Raw genomic sequence first — 21019 nt, forward strand, 5'->3', positions numbered from 1 at the left:
CCCCTTTTCTGGACTCTGTTCTTGGGAAGCAAGTTACTAAGTTCAGCCCACATTCAAAAGGAAGGGGTACTAAGCTCCATCTATTGGAGAGTGTAGTATCTACAAACACTTAGGATTCTTCTGTAAAGAAAATTTACCCCTTCTTGCTCATTTATGTGTTTAATCATTTATATAGATCAGGATGGACTCAGAATATTTATTTTATTTTTTGGGTTTTAATCCAATGCTGTTATTATGTTATTCAAATTGTTCCAGTTTTGGCCATTGGGAACTAAGTAGTTGATCATAAATCATTTATTGAATCCTCCAACAATCCAGTGAGGCAGGTATTATGGTTATCCTTATTTTGTAGAAACTATGACTCGGAGTAAGAGACCTTCCCAATGATCCATATCATGTATGTACAAAGCCAGGAATCACACTCCAGAGTCTGTGTGCTAAGCTTTGCTATGCTCTCAGAGGGAGAAGATGTTCCACAATGTCAGTCAGTGATTAGCAGAGGTAAGATAAGAGATAACAGGTTTTGCAGCAGTTCATCATAAAGGCAGGAGTTGCAGAATGGATGAGCTTCCAAAGGTACAGTATATAGGAAAAAAAAAAAGACAAAATGTCAGAACCAAGTCTGTCACCAGGTGGGAGAAGGGAGAGTAGCTAACACAGGAAAGACAAGGACTAATAGAAGGTTGCAGGACAATGGATGTCACGGAAGCTAAGGGAAGAAAAAAGTTCATCGATGGTACGAATGGTACAATTTGGCCTGCAGGGATAGAGAATTAGCCTCTGGTGGGAAGGAAGTTAAGTGAACGTCCATAAAGCATTTTAATAGAAAGATGAAAAATAAAACAAGATTTTAGATAAAAAATTATTTTAGAGAAAGGAGGTAAAGAATTTAGTAAGAAGAGGATGCAGGGTCAAGTAAGTATTTTCCAGGCTGGAGGGAGAAGCAGCACAGAGAGAAGTTTATAGAACAAAGACTGGACAGGGGCCATGTAGACACTATGTGCACAAGACTTGGAAAGGAAGGGTATTCATCTGGAAGTCAGGGGAAGCTCTCCTCACATACTGTAGGTGAGCCTAAGAGATCAAGGGTAGTGGCACTGTTGAGGTCAAGGTACAGACACACTAAGGATGCGTTACAGGTTTCTGATGATTTCAATTGTATTAGTAACACTAGAAGCAAGGTCATCCGCAGACACTGGGAGGCAAACATGAGAGTAGTATCCAGTCCTGTGAGTAACTAACACCACTGGTCAGTATTTGGCAGGCTCGGTGAAGGGGCACAACTGGAAGTCATTCCTGCTGATAGAAGCCACTGGAGTGAAAGCAAAGACAATTATCATGATCTCAATTTTTTTACTTGATGTTTTCAGATCAAATGGTTAAAACTGAATATGGAACTCTTAGACAAAAGACACAGTATTTCTAAAATGTCCAAATTAGGTATGGTGTTGGTCACTTGCCATGGTTATATGGCGAGTGTTGAGAAGAAATATCTAATGATTGTAATGATTGTACTGGCTAAACATAAGACTAATGTAAAAGAAGTTAACAGAATGAAAACTGTAGTTTTAGGATTTTTTTCTTCAAATAATTCTAATTGCAACATTCTTAGTGAATGTTTTCCTGAGTTTAATGCCAAAGGCCTAACGTATCATTTATATTTGTTAGAGGATAGGCTTAAGCAATAATTTTTCTAATCTGAGAACAAAATACAACATGAGTTGTTTTAAAAACTCATCAAATATTATTAAAAGCGGAGTTTTAAAATTTAATCTGAGACACACCACTACATCTGTAACACCAATACAAAGTTTAAAAGAGTACTCCATTTCAGAAGCATTTTAATCTGCGACGTTACTTGAAGAGCCTTTTTTATATCCATGTAAAGGCTAAAATATCCAGGGGCAGAATTTTATAAATTATTGCTTCATGTCTCCTTCAATATTATAGATTGCCTTTAATATCGTTAAAACACTGTACTAAACATGCTCTTTTCCTCTATATGAACCAGAAAGAATTTACATTAAAACATGTTATTTATACTTGATTTTATTACCATATATTATTGTATACAATTTTGTTTGATAAGGATATTATAAATCATAGTTTGAACAAAATATGTATGACATAGGTATGCAGTAATATTTTGAAGAAAAAAGTCATGAAAACATCTACCAAAAATTTAGTAATACTGAAAAACGCTAGTCGGTGCAGAGTAATGAATGAAAGCTTCCTCATACACTGGAACACAGGCAAATCTCCCGGTACCGGAAGAACAACTCGGTTTAGGAAAAGTTCAAATTAGACATACCCACATACTCAGAAGTGCACATTATCTAAGAAATGAGTCCCTCATTAGACCAGCACACGGAGCATTCTCTGTTTGGCACTTAGCAATACAGACAAATGTGTATTTGGTTTAATGTGATTTTATTATTCTTAGATACATTTTATTTTATATAGATAAAAATATACAATATTGCTTTAAAAGTTTTTAATTTTGTAAGTGTAGAACTGTCATCCTATTCACACTTTAAAAAGCCTATTTTTCCACTAAATAATTCACCCAACGGCATGTGGAAGACACTAACAAAAATGGTTATTGTGAAGGCTTTTAATGAAAAGCTTAAATGTAAAAATGGAATATTAAGCCAGACCACTGGTCTAAATCTCTAGTGATACCTCATACTGGAAACAAATTATGAAATGTTTTAGACAAATTGGTTTTTTTCCTTAAATTGATTCTCTGGATTCAAAGTATGAACTGAAAATGCATAGAACTGACATATTTTTTCTGAAGCCACTTTGATATACATTAATTTACTAAAAAAAATTAAGTGAAAATAGTGCATTTTAATACTATACCTTGGTTTAAGATTCCGTCATGTTTTTTATAGAATACATGAAAAATGTGCCTGCCCTTCAGATGTCACATTTAAATAAATGAGTCTTATTTAAAAATTACCTGAGGACAGTAAAGTTAGCAGGGGGATCATTTGCCTTCCCAGTAATAAAGGCCATTGTATCCTAGAAACAATGTAATGTTTGAAGTTAAGAGAATGGCATGGGTGTCTTAAGACCAAAGTAAAAGCAGTTGGATTCATTATTTGAGATTTTGAAAAGACGCAAGAATATATGTAAGACTCAAATTACGTGCATATATAAGGTATAGACTATTTTCAAATGAAAGCTTGAAAATACTTTAAATATAATTTTGTTCATTATAAACTATATAAATGCACCAATCGTGTCACTCATAACAATACTTTGCATCAAACATTGCCAGGTTCAAACTTCACGCTCCTCAAATATGAGAAAAAACAAATAGTTTCCACTGTACTAGTAAGTGAAAGTTATAAAGTCAACATATTCTACCTTGAAGTTCATTCTAGGTCTAAAGTAGTTTTGAAAGAATTTATACACAGTGAAATGGTGATTAAAGAGCTAGAAATAAAGCTACTTCCTCCTCGTTGCAAGTTGATAAACACGGCCCCATTCAAGCAGATCTTTGCACACCTGCAACACTGAACCACCATGGTGGAGATTTCAGTAAAGGTAAGTTGCAGTGTATCTCTTTGTCCCGAAAACACTGTTGACATTTTAGTACTGCAGTCTTTATTTGATGATCAAAAAATAATTTGGAAAGACATTTTACTTTCAAAATTTTTCAACGTAAGGCACATAGCAACATTTAATATCTAGAAGCAACTAGGTAACATTTTTTCAATCATAACTTGCCCTTTTCCTGAAGAAAGTGGGTGAGTAGTGCAGTTAAAACATGCCTGGGCTAATACAAAGGACTGAATTTAAGAAATACAAATAACATTTGTGTGCAGAAAGTTATTAAAAAGTTTACTTTCTATCAAATATACATCCTACAGTGTTATAGGTATAAAAAATTGTGAGGCACTTACACAACAAAGGAGGAAAGCACTGAGATTATCTTTTTTATAAAAGCACCAAACCACTTATTTTAACATCTGAGATAAAAGCAGAAGATAAAAGGAAATAGTTTGTTATTTGGTGTACTAATAAGAATATATAAGTTGAAAACTCAAAAGTATTCCATTTTTTTCTGACAGAAATTTTTTATTTAAAAGTGTCATAGGGGCGCCTGGGTGGCGCAGTCGGTTAAGCGTCCGACTTCAGCCAGGTCACGATCTCGCGGTCCGTGAGTTCGAGCCCCGCGTCAGGCTCTGGGCTGATGGCTCAGAGCCTGGAGCCTGTTTCCGATTCTGTGTCTCCCTCTCTCTCTGCCCCTCGCCTGTTCATGCTCTGTCTCTCTCTGTCCCAAAAATAAATAAACGTTGAAAAAAAAAATTTTTTTTAAAGTGTCATAAAGTTCCCCTGAATAAATTTTGTATATTCTCTAGTACTCAGACTATAAAGTGAAACAAAGATAGCATCTCCCTCTCTCTGGCAGTACACTTTCTTTTTTAATGACTATAGTATATGTAGTTTTGGTAATTTTTTTTAACTCTTAAAAACATTAAAATTTGGTTTGGAATAATAGTGCGAACAACATACATCAATGCCTCCATGTAAAGTTGCTGATGTCCAACACTGATAGTTCTATTATTCTGTAATCTTGTTTCATCCATGGTGCAAATGGGCTCGGCATTACAGGAATCCACTGGATGTCAAATCGGGGAAAGGTCTGGCTTCTGACGTGTGATGAAGGGGCTGAAGGTGTGTGGGAGTCTGAGTGCTATTTATATTATTTAATTCAGCTGGATAGGTTTCAGTTAAAACTCCTCCATTCTGAAACTGCAAACAAAAATAGCAATGCAACTTATTAGATTTTTCAAGTATCTTAAGCCACTAAATGATATATTAAAAAGTATTTTTGAAATCTTTTCCTTGCATGTTAAACTTCAGATCCTTTACATCATTCAATGAAGACCAACACGGCAAATATTATGTATTAGCTGCATTTATAACAATTTGGTTTCTCCATTAGATGGTACAGATGTGTGCTACATGGGTCTCAGCTCAGAAGTGGTATTAGGAGAGTATTTGATTAACAAATTGCCTTTGGTCTGGATAGGAAATGATGGATCAGAGAGTACCAGTTATGAATCACAGTTAGATATATCCGTCATACATAGGTTGGCTTTGACCAGATTTCATCTCAGGCGAGTTCTGGGTACCAAAGTCTTGACTGCATTCAAAATGACTAGACTGGACTGCAGACGTAGAACTTTTCTATAAGAGGTCATTTCTGATAGAAGCATCTTAATATTCCTAAAATATTACAGCATGGGTATGATTTCCTAAACCATTTTTATTTGTTACAGGCTTTTAGAAATACTATTAAAAAGTATCCTAATTATAGATTTTTATCAAATAAAATGCTTGCTCTTGTCCTCTTATAATGCAAATAGTCTAATGAGTCTATAACTGCTACTAAAAAAAAAAAACCATACATAGTCTGTATGCTTTTATAGATTATAGGGCCTTTGTATTGGATATAGTTAGTGAAAGTTATGGAAATTTTCATATAGATCAAAATCATACCCTTAATTCCTTGAAACACAGATTTAAAAGATCCTCTAAAACACACATTAAATATATAGTGAAAGTCATATAATCCAGGTCTTCAGTGAATGGCAGCTGTGGAGCCTTCAAATGGAAGTTATTATGCAGAGAATGGTAGCCTTTGAGTAAGTTACTCTTACCAGTCATTAACACAATGCAAGTCAGCAACTGTCTTGAAGTATATTATCAAAAACAATGCTATTCAATAAAATAATACTGTGAGCCACATAGGCAATTTTTAAAAGTAACTCCCTGGGGAAATACATAGGTCTAAAGACTTGCTATTAACTCAATGTTGATAAAGAAGTAATACAAAGTGGCAGGGAGGGGAGAAAAAAAAAAAAAAAACTCAAAAGAACCTGGAAATGAAATTTTAGGTTATGTAAATTTTTAAGTTGTCAACAACTTACTCGTTACCTATCCATGGTACTTCACAGCAATGTTGTGAGAGTGTACTGAATAATTCTGATATAATTGAAGATGTCAGAAATGAGGATAAGAAAAACTTTCATTACCATTTTCTATCAAAAAACTCATATACAAGCCAAATGTAAGACAATTACAAATGTTAACTTGAATCTTTGTTGCTAATCTATAATACACAGAAAACAGAAACCAATGAACTTAGTTTAAATCAAGATTTTCTCCAAAAGCCTATTTAATTATACTATAAAATGAACTCAATATTTTCTAACAGAAAAGCATGAATGAAAAAATGATGTATTCCCCAGTGGCCACAGAGAGCAGCTACCATTACCGTTTAAATCTAAAAATATATATATATACACACACACACACAGACACACACATATGTTTAAATCTAAAAAATATACATGTATATATATACACATATATATAATTTTTATAGATTTAAAGTGTGCTTGCTGCTAGACGTATTCTGATGACATAGTTTAAAAATATAGGGGCTCCTGGCTGGCTCAGTTGGTAAAGCATGTGAGTTATGATCTCAGGGTTGTGAGTTCAAGCCCCTTAAAAAATAAGTAAAAATTCTGGGGGGTCCTGGGTGGCTCAACCTGTTAAGTGTCCGACTCTAGATTTTGGCTCAGGTCAGGATCTCACAATTCATGAGTACAAGCCCCGCCATGGGGTTCTGTGCTGACAGTGCAGAGCCTGCTTGGGATTCTCTCTCTCTCCCTCTTTCTCTGCTCCTCCCCTGCTCGATCTGTCTCTCTCTGAAATAAACAAAACTTTTAGACAAGTAAAAAATTTAGCACAGTACCCAGCTTGACCACATGAGAGAAAGCCAGTAAGTTATGCTTTTTTACAAGATGCTAGAAAAAAACATTCCATCTTGAAGGATAAAATGAGGATTGGGCAGATAACATGGAGGGATTGCCATAGAACACTGAGGACCCTCAGACTGAATTCAGGGATCACCAAGGACAAAGGGTCTGAAAAAATCACAACTGTATTCACTTTAAGCTGATTTTAACACATACAAAATAGATTGAGCTTTAAGAAATTACTTTTAAAAATGCAAATATATATTTGAAGTCTGATATTAAAAAAAAAAAGGTTTTTTTTAATGTTTATTTACTTTTGAGAGAGAGACAGAGAGTGAGTGGGGGACGGAGACACAGAATTGGAAGTAGGGTACAGGCTCTGAGCGGTCAACAACAGAGCCCAAAGTGGGGCTGGAACTCACAAACCACGAGATCACGACCAAAGTTGGATGCTTAACCAACTGAGACACCCAGGCGCCTCTGAAGTCTGAATTTTTAAAGGGTCCTATAATTACGGAGATAAACCAAAGGATCTATTCTAAACAATATATGACATATTCTTGTTGCTGTACCCCTTGATTTTTTTTCTCCTTGGCTGTTCAGTTAACAAAGATCTATTAGTAACACACTACTACTGGAAAAGTACTGGCTTGTTAAAAAACAGTCACATAAAAATTTTATAATTGATGTCTATAAATGTAAGAAGAACCACTAAAAAGGTTTACCCAGCCTGAGAAAACCCTTACCTTGTTTAAAAATGCCTGTGGGTCCGGCATGGTTGGATTGTACTGCATCTGGGCCTCGTGGCCGTGCGGAGGTTCCGGCTGGCACTGGTACATGGACACAGCCCCGGCATAACACGTCTGAGGAGTTACTATGGGCAGCTCTGGAGTAAGTCCGTGTGTTTGGTTCTCAGGAGCTTGTAAACACGTGAAGAAATCTTCTAAATTAGAAGTAGTAGGGTACGGGGATGGTTCGAAGGTCCCTAAGGGAAAGTCTAACTGTGACCCCTGGGAATGCTGTGGTAGCACAGACTGATCACAGGGGATAAAGTTGTGTGTATAAGGCATAGCATCCGTCTCAGATTTGTAGGGACACTCTTGACTGGTCCCAGGTAAGTCTGAAAGGACATTATACTGCTGTAGCTCTTGCTGCGGACAACCAAAAGGCACAGACTGGTTAGCGCTCCAATTGGCAAACATGCCATTAACTTGCATATGCTGCATTTTCTGACACAGTTGTTGCTGCTGCTCCGATGCTACGAGGTTTTGCTGGTGCTGCAGCCGCTGCTGCTGCTGTTCTAGCTGCAGGTGCTCCTGTACCATACAACTTGAGTTCACAGCCATGGCCTGTTGCTGCTGGTAACCGGGGCACTGGAAGGCAGGCTTTCTTAAAGAATCTTGGACATATGTCAGGATTTCATCTGTGAGGTCAATATCTCTGAAGTCATCCTCACCAGAAAAGTCAGTTCTGAAAAATTCCTCGTTCTGTTGCATGTCTTTGATATCTTCAAAATCAATGCCTAGGTGTTTCATAATGCTGTACAAGTCACCATTTCTGTTGTCTGCAAAGGGCCCTGATTGACCTCCAGAGATTGCTGGGTTCGTGTCCTGAGACTGACCTATTTGCTCGTGTTTCAGCATACTGTTATTTCCCACTGGTGCCATACTGTCTTGCCAATTACTGCATTCATTCATAGGTTCGTTAAAAAGATTTCTTTCAAAAGCTGTGTTACTGGAAGCAGGATAGAGATAAATAGACTCATCTTGTTGCATCATGGCACCCAGGAGGGAATTGGGATTGAAAGATTCCTTATTTAGAGTTGACGTGGTAGCAGCCTCTCTTCCACAAGCAGTAGTTTTAGTCCTCACTGGTAAGGGATCCATCATGGGAGGAAAAGGGTTGTTTACCTGGTATAACACAGCTTCTCCAGAAGTAAACATAAAAGGCAACTTCATAGTTCGTTTTCGTAAATGGTCTGTTCCTTCTTCATCTCTAAAATTGGGTATGAGAAAAAAAAGTTATACCAAACACTTAGAAAAATGTAATAGAAAAACAATATAAAAGCAAAATACATTGTAACTGAGTTTGATCTGGAGCATGAACTTTACTTTGACATAAATGTTCCAGATAACAAGTGTTAGAAAACTTCTTAGAAAAATTTAAGTGATTTAGAATTTATCCCAGAATTTAGTCATTCTATCCATTCTCAGTTACCACCCCTGAAATTCTCCTGAAAAAAATAAATTCAAAGTGGAATAAAGATCCAACTATAAAAACAAACTATAACACTTAGGAATTAACCATCCCAGCCAAGGCAACCCCTGTGCAGAGCAACTGGGGACTCCTTGCCCACTACAGCACTAGTCATTCAGCCAAAGGTGCCAGAGACATGCAACCTACACAGGAGATCCTTCTACACAAGTCTGCTCCTTCAAGATTGGGAGTACCTGTTAAACCTAATGAGAAAGTCAAAATGAGAAGACAGGATAACACTTCCAACAAAAGAGTAAGACAAAACTTGAGAAAAACTAAACAAAACGGAGATAAACAATCTACCTGATAAAGAGTTCAAAGAAATGCTCACTGGACTTGGGAGAAGAGTAGACAAACTCAGTGACTGCTTCAGCCAAGAGACATAAAATATAAAAAAAAAACCAGAGTTGAACACACTAACTAAAATGAAAAATACAGAAGGAATCCACAACAGGTCAGACAATGCAGAAGAATGGATCAGTGACCTGGAGCACAGGTAATGGAAAGTAGGCAAGGAGAACAGCAAAAAGAAAAAGGATAAGTTAAGGGGTCTCTGAGACAACATCAAACACACAAACATTCACATTAGAGGGCTCCGAGAAGAAGAAGACAGAAGGAAAGGGGCTGAAAAATTCCCTAAACTGGGGAAGGAAGCAGCCAAACTCTGCAGGCCAGAAGGGGCTGTCATGAGATATTCCAAGTACCGAAAGGAAACAAACCTACAGCAAGGCTATCACTCAGAATTGAAGAAGAGATGAAAACTTTCCCACACAAAAGTTAAAGGGAATTCATCACCACTAAACCACTTAAAGGAAATGTAAAGGGACTTCTTTCAGGAAAAAATAGGTCACAACAAGAAGTGAGAAAATTAAGAAAGGAAAATTGTCACTGGCAAACCTAGAGTACAGGCAGGACATTGATCATTTATAAATGCATGATTTAACCTTATGATGATGAGAAGACAAAAGTAGTAAAAATGAACTAGATCTAAATATTAGTTTAGGGAATCAAAGATAAAACATAACATCAAATATACAAAAAATGGAGAGGGCAGCAAAAACATAGTACTTTTAGAAATGTGTTCAAACTTAAGCAACCATCAACTTAATATAAACTGCTATATACTTGGGATGTTATATATGAACCTTAAGGTTACTGCAGACCAAAAATATGTAAAAGATTTAAATAATATCAAATAAAGAGAAAGAAATCCAAGTATGACACTGAAGAAAGATACCCATCAGAAGGGAAGCAAGAAAATAAGGGAAAAGAGAAGAACTACAAAAAAAAAAAAAAATCAGAACAGTGAACACAATGGCAATTAATGTATTAATTAAATATAAATGGTCTAAATGCTTCAATCAAAAGATACAAGGTGACTGGATAAAAAACAAGACCCATCTATATGCTACCTATAAGAGACTAACTTCAGACTAAAGACAAATTCAGACTAAAAGTGAAGGGATATGAAAATATTTTCCATGCAAATGAAAGCAAATTAAAATAAGCTGGGGTAACAATACTTACAAGACAAAATACATTTTAAAACAAAGACTATAACAAGAGACAAGGAAGGGCATTGCATAATGATAAAGGGATCAATCCAACAAAAGGATATAACAAATGCAAATATCTATGCACCTAGTAGAGGATCTGTAAATATACGAAGCCTAAATGAAAGACATAAAGGGACACAAAATGACAGTAACACAACAGTAGTAGGGGACTTGAGTACCCCACTTACATCAGTGGATAGATCATCTGGGCAAAACATTAATGAGGAAACAGTGGCTTTGAATGATACATTAGACCAGATGGAGTTAATCTATAACAGGGAATTCCATCTAAAAGAAGTAGAATGCACATTCAAATGCACACAGAACATTCTCTAAGACAGATCATGTTAAGTCACAAAACCAGTGTCAGTAAATTTGAGACTGAAATCCAAACAAGGATTTTTTCTGACCACAGATAAATGAAACTAGAAATCAACTGTAAGGAAAAAAAAAAAAAAAAAAAAAAAAAAAAAAAAAAAAACAACTAGAAAAAACACAAATACATGGAGGCTGAACAACAGGGTATTAAAAAACCAAAGGAACAACAAAGAAATGAAAAAGGAAATCAGAAAATACCTGGACACAAATGAAAATGGAAATACAGTGGTCCAAATCTTTGGGACACACCCAAAGTAGTTCTAAGTAGTTGAAACCAATACAGGCCTATCTCAAGAAACCAGGAAAATCTGAAACAAATCTAACCCTTCACCCAAAGCAACTAGAAAAAGAATAAACACAAAGTCAGAAGGAAGGAAATACTAAAGATCAGAGCAGAAATACATGAAATAGAGACTACAAAGAAATGATTAATGAAACCAACAGCCTTTGTAAAGATAATCAATAAACCTTTAGCGAGGATCAAGAAAAAAAGAAAGAAAATGCAAATAAATAAAATCAAATAAAAGAGAAGTAACAACCAACCCTATAAAAATATAAGAGACTATATGAAAAATTGTATGCCAACAAATTGGAAAACAAAAACAAAACCAAATGATTAGGACTGCACCAAAATAAAAAGCTTATGAAAAGTGAAAAAAACAATCAACAAAATGAAAAGACAACTTACTAAATAGATATTTGCAAATGATGTATCTAATAAGGGGTTAATATCCAAAATATATAAATAATTCATACAACTTACCAAAAAGAATCTGATTAAAAAGAGAACCTGATAGACATTTTTCCAGGGAATATAACAGACGACTGACAGATGAAAAGATGTTCAACATCACTAATTATCAGGGAAATGCACATCAAAACTACAATGAGATATCACCTCACACCAGTCTGAATGGCTACCATCAAAAACAAGAAATAACAAGTGGTAGCGAGGGTGTGGAGGAAAGGGAGCCCTCATGCAGTGTTGGTGGGAATGTAAACTGGCACAGCCAACGTGGAAAACAGTATAGAAGCTCCTCAAAAAATTAAAAAAATAACCACCATGCAATTCAGTAATTTCACTGCTGGGTGTTTACCCAAAGAAAATGAAAACACTAACTCAAAAGGATAGAGACACCTTTATGTTTATTACAACACTGCTTACAATAGCCAAAATATGGAAGCAACCTGTCTATTAAACAGAAGAGAGGATAAAGAAGACATGGTATATTGCTCAGCCATAAAAAAGAATGAAATCCTGCTATCTATAAAAACATGGATGGACCTACAAGGTGTTACACTAAGTGAAAGTTAGAGAAAGATGAATACCATATGATTTCACTTACCTGGAATCTATAAAACTGACAAAACACACACACACAAAAACAGATACAGTTTCATAAATAGAGAACAAATTGGTGGTTGCCAGACTGAAGGTGCTGGGAGGATGGGTTAAATAGATGAATGGGATTAAGAGGTATAAACTCCCAGTTATAATAAATTATGGGGATGAAAAGTACGACGCAGGGAATATGGTCAATAATACTGTAATAACTTTATACGCTGACATATGGCAGCTACACTTACGGTAAGCACTACATAATGTGTATCATTGTTGAATCACTATGTTGTACATTTGAAACTAATAAAATATTGTATGTTAATTATACTTAAAAAATCTTAGAAATCTGAGTGGGAAGAGTCATGTGTAAATAAAATGGAGAATCTCTATAGGAAAATACTAGCATAATTGACATAAAAATTAAAAATCTTACATGGCACAAGCATTCATAAATCAAGTTAATGCACAGATAAAACGTGTCATGTCTGTAATTTCACATGTATACTATATATAGTATGTGTGTGTATAAATATATACAACTTAACACCCATAGGAAGTAAAGAGCTCCAATGAGGACCCAGAGAGAGGCAAACAACATAGGAGAAAATAGACAAACAATACGAACGGACAATTCATAGAAGGAAAATGCCCTAGAAAGATACAAAAGATGTCCTGCCTCATTGGTAATGAGAAAATGCAACCAATAACCTTTTAATAACTAACAGAACAAGCAAACTCAAATAGTAAAAATATGAACAGCCCAAATGAAACCACTGATAAATGAAGAGCACTATACCTGCAATAGAACATAGATTCTTGACCAGAGCACATGGGATATGTTACTAACACTGGCTATATATTTGATCATAAAACATTTGATCATAAATTATACAAAAAATAAAATTTCAAAACACTGACATCACACACAGAATGTTTTCTAACTGCAGTGGAATTGATGTAAAATTCAATAACAAAAACACCAGGGGCACCTGGGTGACTCAGTCGGTTGAGTGTCCAACTTCGGCTCAGATCACAATCTCAAGGTTCATGGGTTCAAACCCCGCATTGGGCTCTGTGCTGACAGAACAGAGCCTGGAGCCTGCTTCGGATCTGTGTCTCCCTATCTCTCTGCCCCTCCCCCACTCACGTGCACTCGCTCTAGAAGACATTAAGAAAATTTTTTTTAAAACAAAAAACCCAGAAAATCCCCAATGTAAAAAGTACATACTAATATATTTCAAAATCATGAATAGAAAAAACAAGACAAATGAAAACACAAGGACTGTAGTTAAAGTTGTGCTTAAGGGGGAATTGATAACTTAAAGGCTGGAAAAACAGCAAATATACCCAAAGAGGGTAGAAGGAAAGAAGTAATAAGCAGATATAAATGCAGCAGAAAACAAGCAAACAATAGGAAAAATCAACAAACCAAAAGTTGGATCCTTGAGAAGATTAGAAACTAATGACTTTGTAGCAATATTATTTGAGAAGGCACAATTTGCTAATAACAATGTTTCTTTAAAAGTACAGATACTACAAAATGAAAAGGAAATACAGCATAAAAGAGAAAAATCATCATCATGTTAATGAATCCAGAAGTATTTAACAAAATTCAGCACCCATCATGATGATAACATTTAGTAAACTAAAGAGAAGGGAAGCTCTTAAATTAAAAACATATATATATATATATATACACACACACACATATATACACACACACATGAATATATATATTATACGTATATATACATGAGTGTACATATACTTAAAAATATATATTTAGTAGCAAAATGTATATAATCTGTATGGATATATGAATATAATGTATATAAATGTACAGAATGTATATGTGTATATATGTATGCATTTAGTATCTAGATATTGTATATGTATGTGTGTATACATACACACACACACATGTGTATGTGTATGTGTATATATATATATATATATATATATATATAAAATTTAGTAGTAAAAGCACTATCACAACATCATACTTGGTGGTAAAATATTAAAAGATTTCCCCCTGAGACTGGTAATAAGACAAAAACAAAACCTGATATCATTATTTCTTTCACATTTTACTGAGGGCCTAACCAGTGCAATAAAGGAATTTTAAAAAATAATGTCTAAAGATTAAAAAAATTATTGCAAATGTTATGTAGTAAATTGTGAAGGACCCAGACACTTATGAGAATAAGTGTATTTCAATAAGTTCACTGAATACAAGCCAGCATTAAAAAATTCAACGATTAGAAACTGGTGTACACATGCATACTATTCTTTTTAATGTTTTATTTATTTTTTTTTTTTTTGAGCAAAAGAGTGGAAGGGGGAGACCGACAGAGAATCTCAAGTAGGCTCCATGATGTCAGTACAAGAGCCTGACTTGGGGCTCGATCTCACGAACCATGAGATCATGAGCTGAGCTGAAATCAAGAGCTGGATACTTAACCGACTGAGCCACCCAGGCACCACACCATGCACACCATTTAAAAACAGCATCACAAAACATCAAATAACTAGAAATAAAATTAAGAAAAAAGATACGTAAGAGTCAGGTAAGAAAAATACAACCCATTATTAAGACAAAGACATAGGTACAGACTCATGTACCCATATGCACATACATATATTCACCATGTTCAAGGGTTGGAAGAGTCAGTATTGTAAAGACGCTGATTATCCCAAAATAAGCTATAGTTTCAATGCTATTCCGTTCAAAATCACAACAGATACTCCGGTGAAATATGACAACTTATTTCTAAAATACAAAGGATAAAGAAGAGAGGAGACAATGCTAGAGGAGAACAAAAATTCCTCAACTAATATGGAAAGCTGACACACAAATATCAAGATTTATTATAAAGATGTAGTAATAAAGATAATGTGCTATTGAGGTGAAAACAGACAAGTAGACTAATGGAATCCAGAAATAGAACCACAGACACAATCCCCTGATCAAAATGCAGTGGAGCAGGGAAAAAAAGCAGCCTTGTCAATAAGTGATTCTGATCAACTGGATATACATATAAAGGAAAATATTAATGTTGATCTTACCTCAAGTCACATACAAACAAAACATCAGCTCTCTAGAGCGCAGAAAACATTTCTAATACAAGTATCTGACAAAATGCTTATTTACAGAATCTATATGAAACACAAAAACCTCTGCTTGTTTAGAAAACATGTACTAAGCACAGGACTGTTATGCATTTATTTTATTTTATATATGGCACTAGCTTTTCATCTTTCCTTCATACATCAGGAAAAAACCTGGAGTCTTCTTTGGTTATTCTCTTTCTGTAATTCCACCTATTTAGTTGTTCAATAAAGTTTGTCATTTCTGTCTTCTCAATGTCCTTCATTTATGCCTTGTTTCTTTACATATTTTCAGTTTTTACTTCCAGAGAAAATTCTCATAGAATTTATTTTGAGGTTTTCATGTACGAGGATTTATAAACCAAAGTGTTATTAAAAAAAAAAAAAAAAGAAATTAAGACATGAAACATTTTGTCTTTGTACTTACGTCAGTGGTCTCTGAGTTGCAATGATATAATCTGGTCTTCCATTTTTATACACTAAGCGTGCATTAGACTGAACCCAGGTCCATCGATTGTCTTTGGTGAGAAGCCTGAATACTATCATGCCACTTTCTCCAGTCTTAATCACTAAAACAAAATCCAAAAATTAAATTATCAAACCTGAAAACAACATTTTAATTCTTTTTAATGCTTATTTCTGAGAGACAGAGACACAGCATGAGTGAGGGAAGGGCTGAGAGAGAGGAAGACACAGAATCTGAAGAAAGCTCCAGGCTCTGAGCTGTCAGCACAGAGCACCACGTGGGGATCGAACTCAAGAACCATAAGATCATGATTTGAGACAAAGTCAGTCGCTTAACTGACTGAGCCACCCAAGTGCCCCTGAAATCAACATTTTAAAGAAAACCTCTGAAACAAAGCCCCATGACATATTTTTTGGACATATTTCTTTTATCACCAAAGATGATATATGTCTTGATAACTTTTAAACACAATATATTAAAATGTATGGAAACAGTTCTTCAGAGTTGTTTATTTTCTACTTCAGACTAAACATTATTTAAAAAAAATTTTTTCTTAATGTTTATTTTTCAGAGAGAGAGAGAGCACGAGGTAGGGAGAGGCCGAGAGAGAGTGGGGACACAGAATCTGAAGGAGGCTCCAGGCTCTGAGCTGTCAGCAAAGAGCCCAACATGGGGCTCGAACTCCCAAACCATGAGATCATGACTTGAGCCGAAGTCAGTCGCTTAACCGACTGAGCCACCCAGACGCCCCAAGACTAAATTTATTATTTAGTAGATTAAAGGGAAGATTAAATCAGAAAATTCTGGTAATAAATCTAACTACAGAGAGGGTACACAATTTGGGGAAAACAAAACGATTAAAATTAATTTCATTTTAAAAAGGGAATGTTTCTACCACTTAGGAATTTATTTAACCATTTTAAAGCATAATCTACATTAGCATAGATTTATAAATTAATGATACCATTTAAAATGCCATTTAAAAATTGAGCAAAACATTGGGCAAAATGTTCATAGTAATTAAAGTACTAGACTCTTGCATGGTAGGTGTAAGGCAGTTAATAAATTGAGTGTAATTCAGGTTAATCATAATGGTTCAACATCGACTGTAAGTTTATCCAGGTGCTTTAAACTCATTACCTTATGTAAAATTGGAAACGTACTAGAATATATGCAGTTTTTTTGGACACATTCATAACAAAATACAACTTACTCCGGATATGGTACTCTGCACAATAAAGCATATCAGCAGCATGAATAAATTGATATCCTGATCCTCTCATGCACAACTCTGCTTCAGTGTAGCCTAAAACAAGTCTTCCTCTGTTTAAAAAAAAAAAAAGGTAAATAAGAAATTAAAATTTAACATAAATGAAATAAACAACCTAATTGATCAGTTATATGCTATTTTCTGCACTGTTTTCCTTGATTCAGAATTTCATATGAGCCGTAGAAAAAACCATATTCATGCAAGTGATCTCTTTTGTTTATGACTGTTAATATCAGTTTTATTTTCTTCTTCTGAAAAAAAAAACTTGAAAATTAGCATGGCTAAAGATGAATCTAACAGAGTAGATTATGTAGGTAAAACAGAATCTTTAATAAAAACCTAGAAAGCATATACTCCATTTCAAGGGGCAAAGCTTTTCACATCTGTCTGCATTCCCATATTAGGGGAAAACCAATTATAGGTTTTGACACAGTATGAATGCTAATATCACAGTCTACCTCATAATTTTCTGGAAGTTACTCAACTTCTAGTGCTAAAAATCAAATAGAGTCTGTGCATTAAAAAATGTAAAACAGGGGCGCCTGGGTGGCGCAGTCGGTTAAGCGTCCGACTTCAGCCAGGTCACGATCTCGCGGTCCGTGAGTTCGAGCCCCGCATCGGGCTCTGGGCTGATGGCTCAGAGCCTGGAGCCTGCTTCCGATTCTGTGACTCCCTCTCTCTCTGCCCCTCCCCCCTTCATGCTCTGTCTCTCTCTGTCCCAAAAATAAATAAACGTTGAAAAAAAAAAAAATTAAAAAAAAAAATGTAAAACAAACCAACAAATGTCATCAGGATAGTGAATCTTACTGATACAAGCAAATCATCTTTATGACACAGAAACTGTGACAAGTATCGTAAAAAAAATTACAAGAGGATTTGTGAGCCTGATGAAATTATTTTAAAAGTCTACACTGAAAGAGTAGGAAATAACAGCTAATTTAATAAACATTATAATTTACACTACATGTTTTACATACTAAGAGAGATTTGCTACAACAAAATATACATTTAATGAAAGAAAACTGAACAAGTTTTACTTACTTGGCATCACAACCAGTAGGTGTAAAGTCCAATTTGTGTTTGGTTCTAAAGATGAAGTTTTTGGTTCGAATTTCAAGTATGGAGGGTGGCTGCAGTGGAGTAGCTATTGCAAACAAAGCCAACTGAGGTGGAAGGATTGACCCATCTTTGCCTTTCTTGTTCTGTCCATGAAGATACTTTAACCTCCCCTGGAAATTCATTGCCTTTAAAAAACCAAAACCGGCTTATTAAAATTGACCCTTTAAAACTGTTAATTTCCAAAGGCTCAATCATGGCCATTTCCAGTGTTGTTGATAATTCCATAAAAGTTCCTGAGGCTGACTGATGTTACATCCATTCTTTTCTCCACAAGAAGCCCATTATAATTATCCCAAATGGCAATATGAATTAGATGCTGAAGGGGCAGCCCAATAAGGTACTCCTTTTTAACGGTCACAACAAAAATACCCGTATCATTTTCTGAGCTCATAAATGCCCTGTCATTCACACCTAGAGGACATAGCTCCTTCCCCCCATGGCATTCAATACATGTTTCCTGAATGAACGAATAATGCTAAAGTCATCAAGTACACATTAATTTTCAAATAGAGATGAGCTATATTCCACAGCTCATGCTCTATTTCATAACTCATGGCAATCTTTCATATACAGATAAAATACAATTTCATTAAAATGCTAAAATTAATCATAAAATCACATAAAGAATGCAGAACTCAAAGTAACAATAAAGGGTACTTTTAGAAAGAAGATTGAGGAAACAAAGATGATTTAAATGTGAACATGGTCAACTTAGTTGCTTAAAACAGTATTAATCAGGCTGAGGGATGATTCTGACCTCAGTATGATATGGTAGCAGCACAAGGAACCAAAGACCCAAATTATGCAAATTCCACCTGAGAAATACATATTAGCTGATCATCAGTACTAGGAAAGCTATCTCAAAGCACGATTCTAACTCTGGGTCAGCAAAATTATCTTCAGAAATAAACACATTAACAAAAATCACTGTTTGCTAATAATGTTTAAGATCTGGTTACTTCAAATTCCTGCTAATTCACAAGAGTAATATGCACTATGCTTTGTACTGTCTTCTGTGCCTGGTGGAGTGCACTTCCTTAAGGACAAAGACAGTATGAATCTGAGCATCCTGCGAAAGCTGCTCCCTGATTATCCTGTTCAGGTGTTCAGAACAACAGCATCTCATACCAGATGACTACTTTGCAATCATGAATATACAACCATTTTTCTTTCTTTTTAAATGTTTTTATTTATTTTTTAGAGAGAGACTGCAAGCAGGGGAGGGGCAGAGAGAGAGTAAGACACAATCTGGAGCAGGCTCCAGGCTCCAAGCTGTCAGCACAGAGCCCAACACGAGGTTCAAACCCACAAACCATGAGACCATAACCTGAGCCTAAGCCGGACGCTTAACTGACTGATTTACCCAGGTGGCCCTACAACCATTTTTCTATATGGCAGTTACTGTAGCTGTGTAGCAAAGGACATGATAATTTTCTGTTCAGCAGGAATTAAATGCAAAGAGGGTTTAAAGCAGCAGTCTGCTGCTAAACGGCTACTAAGTTCTCTTTTACATAAAAAAGTCCCAGAAATATTTTGCCAAGATACAAAGTCCATGTTATTTCACTCAGTCTTTGTTACTATATCCTAAAAGATTGAGATTTGGAGTTATGGAAGATACTAGAAATCTGAAAAAAAAAAAGTTACTTTCCTTCATGCAATTATTTTATAAAGGAGGTTTTTAAAATCAAACTCAAATCTAACCGAAGAAAATGGTTTCGACATTTATTTCTTACTTTCTGAACTGCAATTGCCAGTATCATAAGATTTTGCACCTTACCAGGAAACCAGATGAATTATCCAGGAGACACCTTAGTCGGCACACGAAGCTCCTCTCCATAAAGGAAGAGTTTTCTGGAGGAAGCTGGTCTGGGTTATAACAGACTGCTGGCTGCGGGAGGCCATTAGCTTCTAGAGAAATAATAGCAACACAAATTTACATCCCATTTTGCTGTACAATCAGGTGTTTTGGGGTAGATAAAATTTGTGTTAATTTCTTAACCAGATTCTATTCTGAATACAGAAATGAAGAATTATTTTCAGAAGAGGAGCTAATGAAAAGAAATACACGTACAGAATATCACTTTTACTACACAGAACTTCACCTACTCAGTTTTGTTTTTATTTCTATTGTCAATAATCTTCATATTCTCTAACACTTTTTATCTTCTTAGCACCTTCACACATTTCTAAAAGCATTGATTGAGAAAAGATTTTACCTTTGGATTTTTATTTGGTGCATTTTACAGACAGAACAACTTCTACACACTCCAGGATCAACCTTATACATTCCTTCCAATCTTTCAAAAGTTATTTGTATAAAATATATTACCAAGTATGGTAACACTTCTTAGCTTGAAATTCATCAATGGTGGTCATTTGTCAAAATATTCCTTAGGTCTTCGGTCTGTGACTTGGCTGTGACATCCAACTGCAGACTCCTGTCTTTCCACTTCTTCCCAACCTTAACTGAGGAGTTATATGCCTCCAAAGGTTCTCTGCCTCTTTTCACAGACTTACATTAAAAACTCCCCAACACTATCTTTCGGTAAACATTCTTACCATCAATTCTTTGTCCAGAGTCTGCACACTGCGTAGGGTTTAATGTCCAGTGCAGCTGACGCTGAAATTCAGGTCGATCTTCAGTGTGAATAAGTTCATACACACTCTGGTGTATGACATCAGACTAAAGAAAAAACACACAGGGAAATTTTTTTAAAGCCGTGATTAAAAAAATGTGTCTTA

At 35.3% G+C, this 21019-nt stretch overlaps 1 protein-coding gene across 2 annotated transcripts in view; it reads right to left on the reverse strand.

Moving 5' to 3' along the window:
* Positions 1-4352: 4352 nt before the first annotated feature.
* The window catches only part of AHR (aryl hydrocarbon receptor), a 53497-nt gene continuing 36830 nt past the window's right edge, over positions 4353-21019 (reverse strand). The window contains exons 5-11 of one of the 2 annotated variants that reach the window (XM_040472509.1): positions 20837-20960; positions 20055-20182; positions 18200-18402; positions 17102-17211; positions 15850-15991; positions 7529-8777; positions 4353-4767 (exon numbers count right to left, since the gene is read on the reverse strand). In XM_040472509.1, coding sequence (XP_040328443.1) covers positions 4621-4767; positions 7529-8777; positions 15850-15991; positions 17102-17211; positions 18200-18402; positions 20055-20182; positions 20837-20960 — 2103 coding nt within the window. In that variant the 3' untranslated portion in view covers positions 4353-4620. Of the gene's footprint in view, positions 4768-7528; positions 8778-15849; positions 15992-17101; positions 17212-18199; positions 18403-20054; positions 20186-20836; positions 20961-21019 lie in introns of both variants that reach the window. The other variant, XM_040472508.1, reaches the window with a different exon arrangement.

This window comes from Herpailurus yagouaroundi, unplaced genomic scaffold (assembly GCF_014898765.1).
Source record: "Herpailurus yagouaroundi ecotype Mexico unplaced genomic scaffold, PumYag 100, whole genome shotgun sequence".
NCBI classification, from domain to species: domain Eukaryota; kingdom Metazoa; phylum Chordata; class Mammalia; order Carnivora; family Felidae; genus Herpailurus; species Herpailurus yagouaroundi.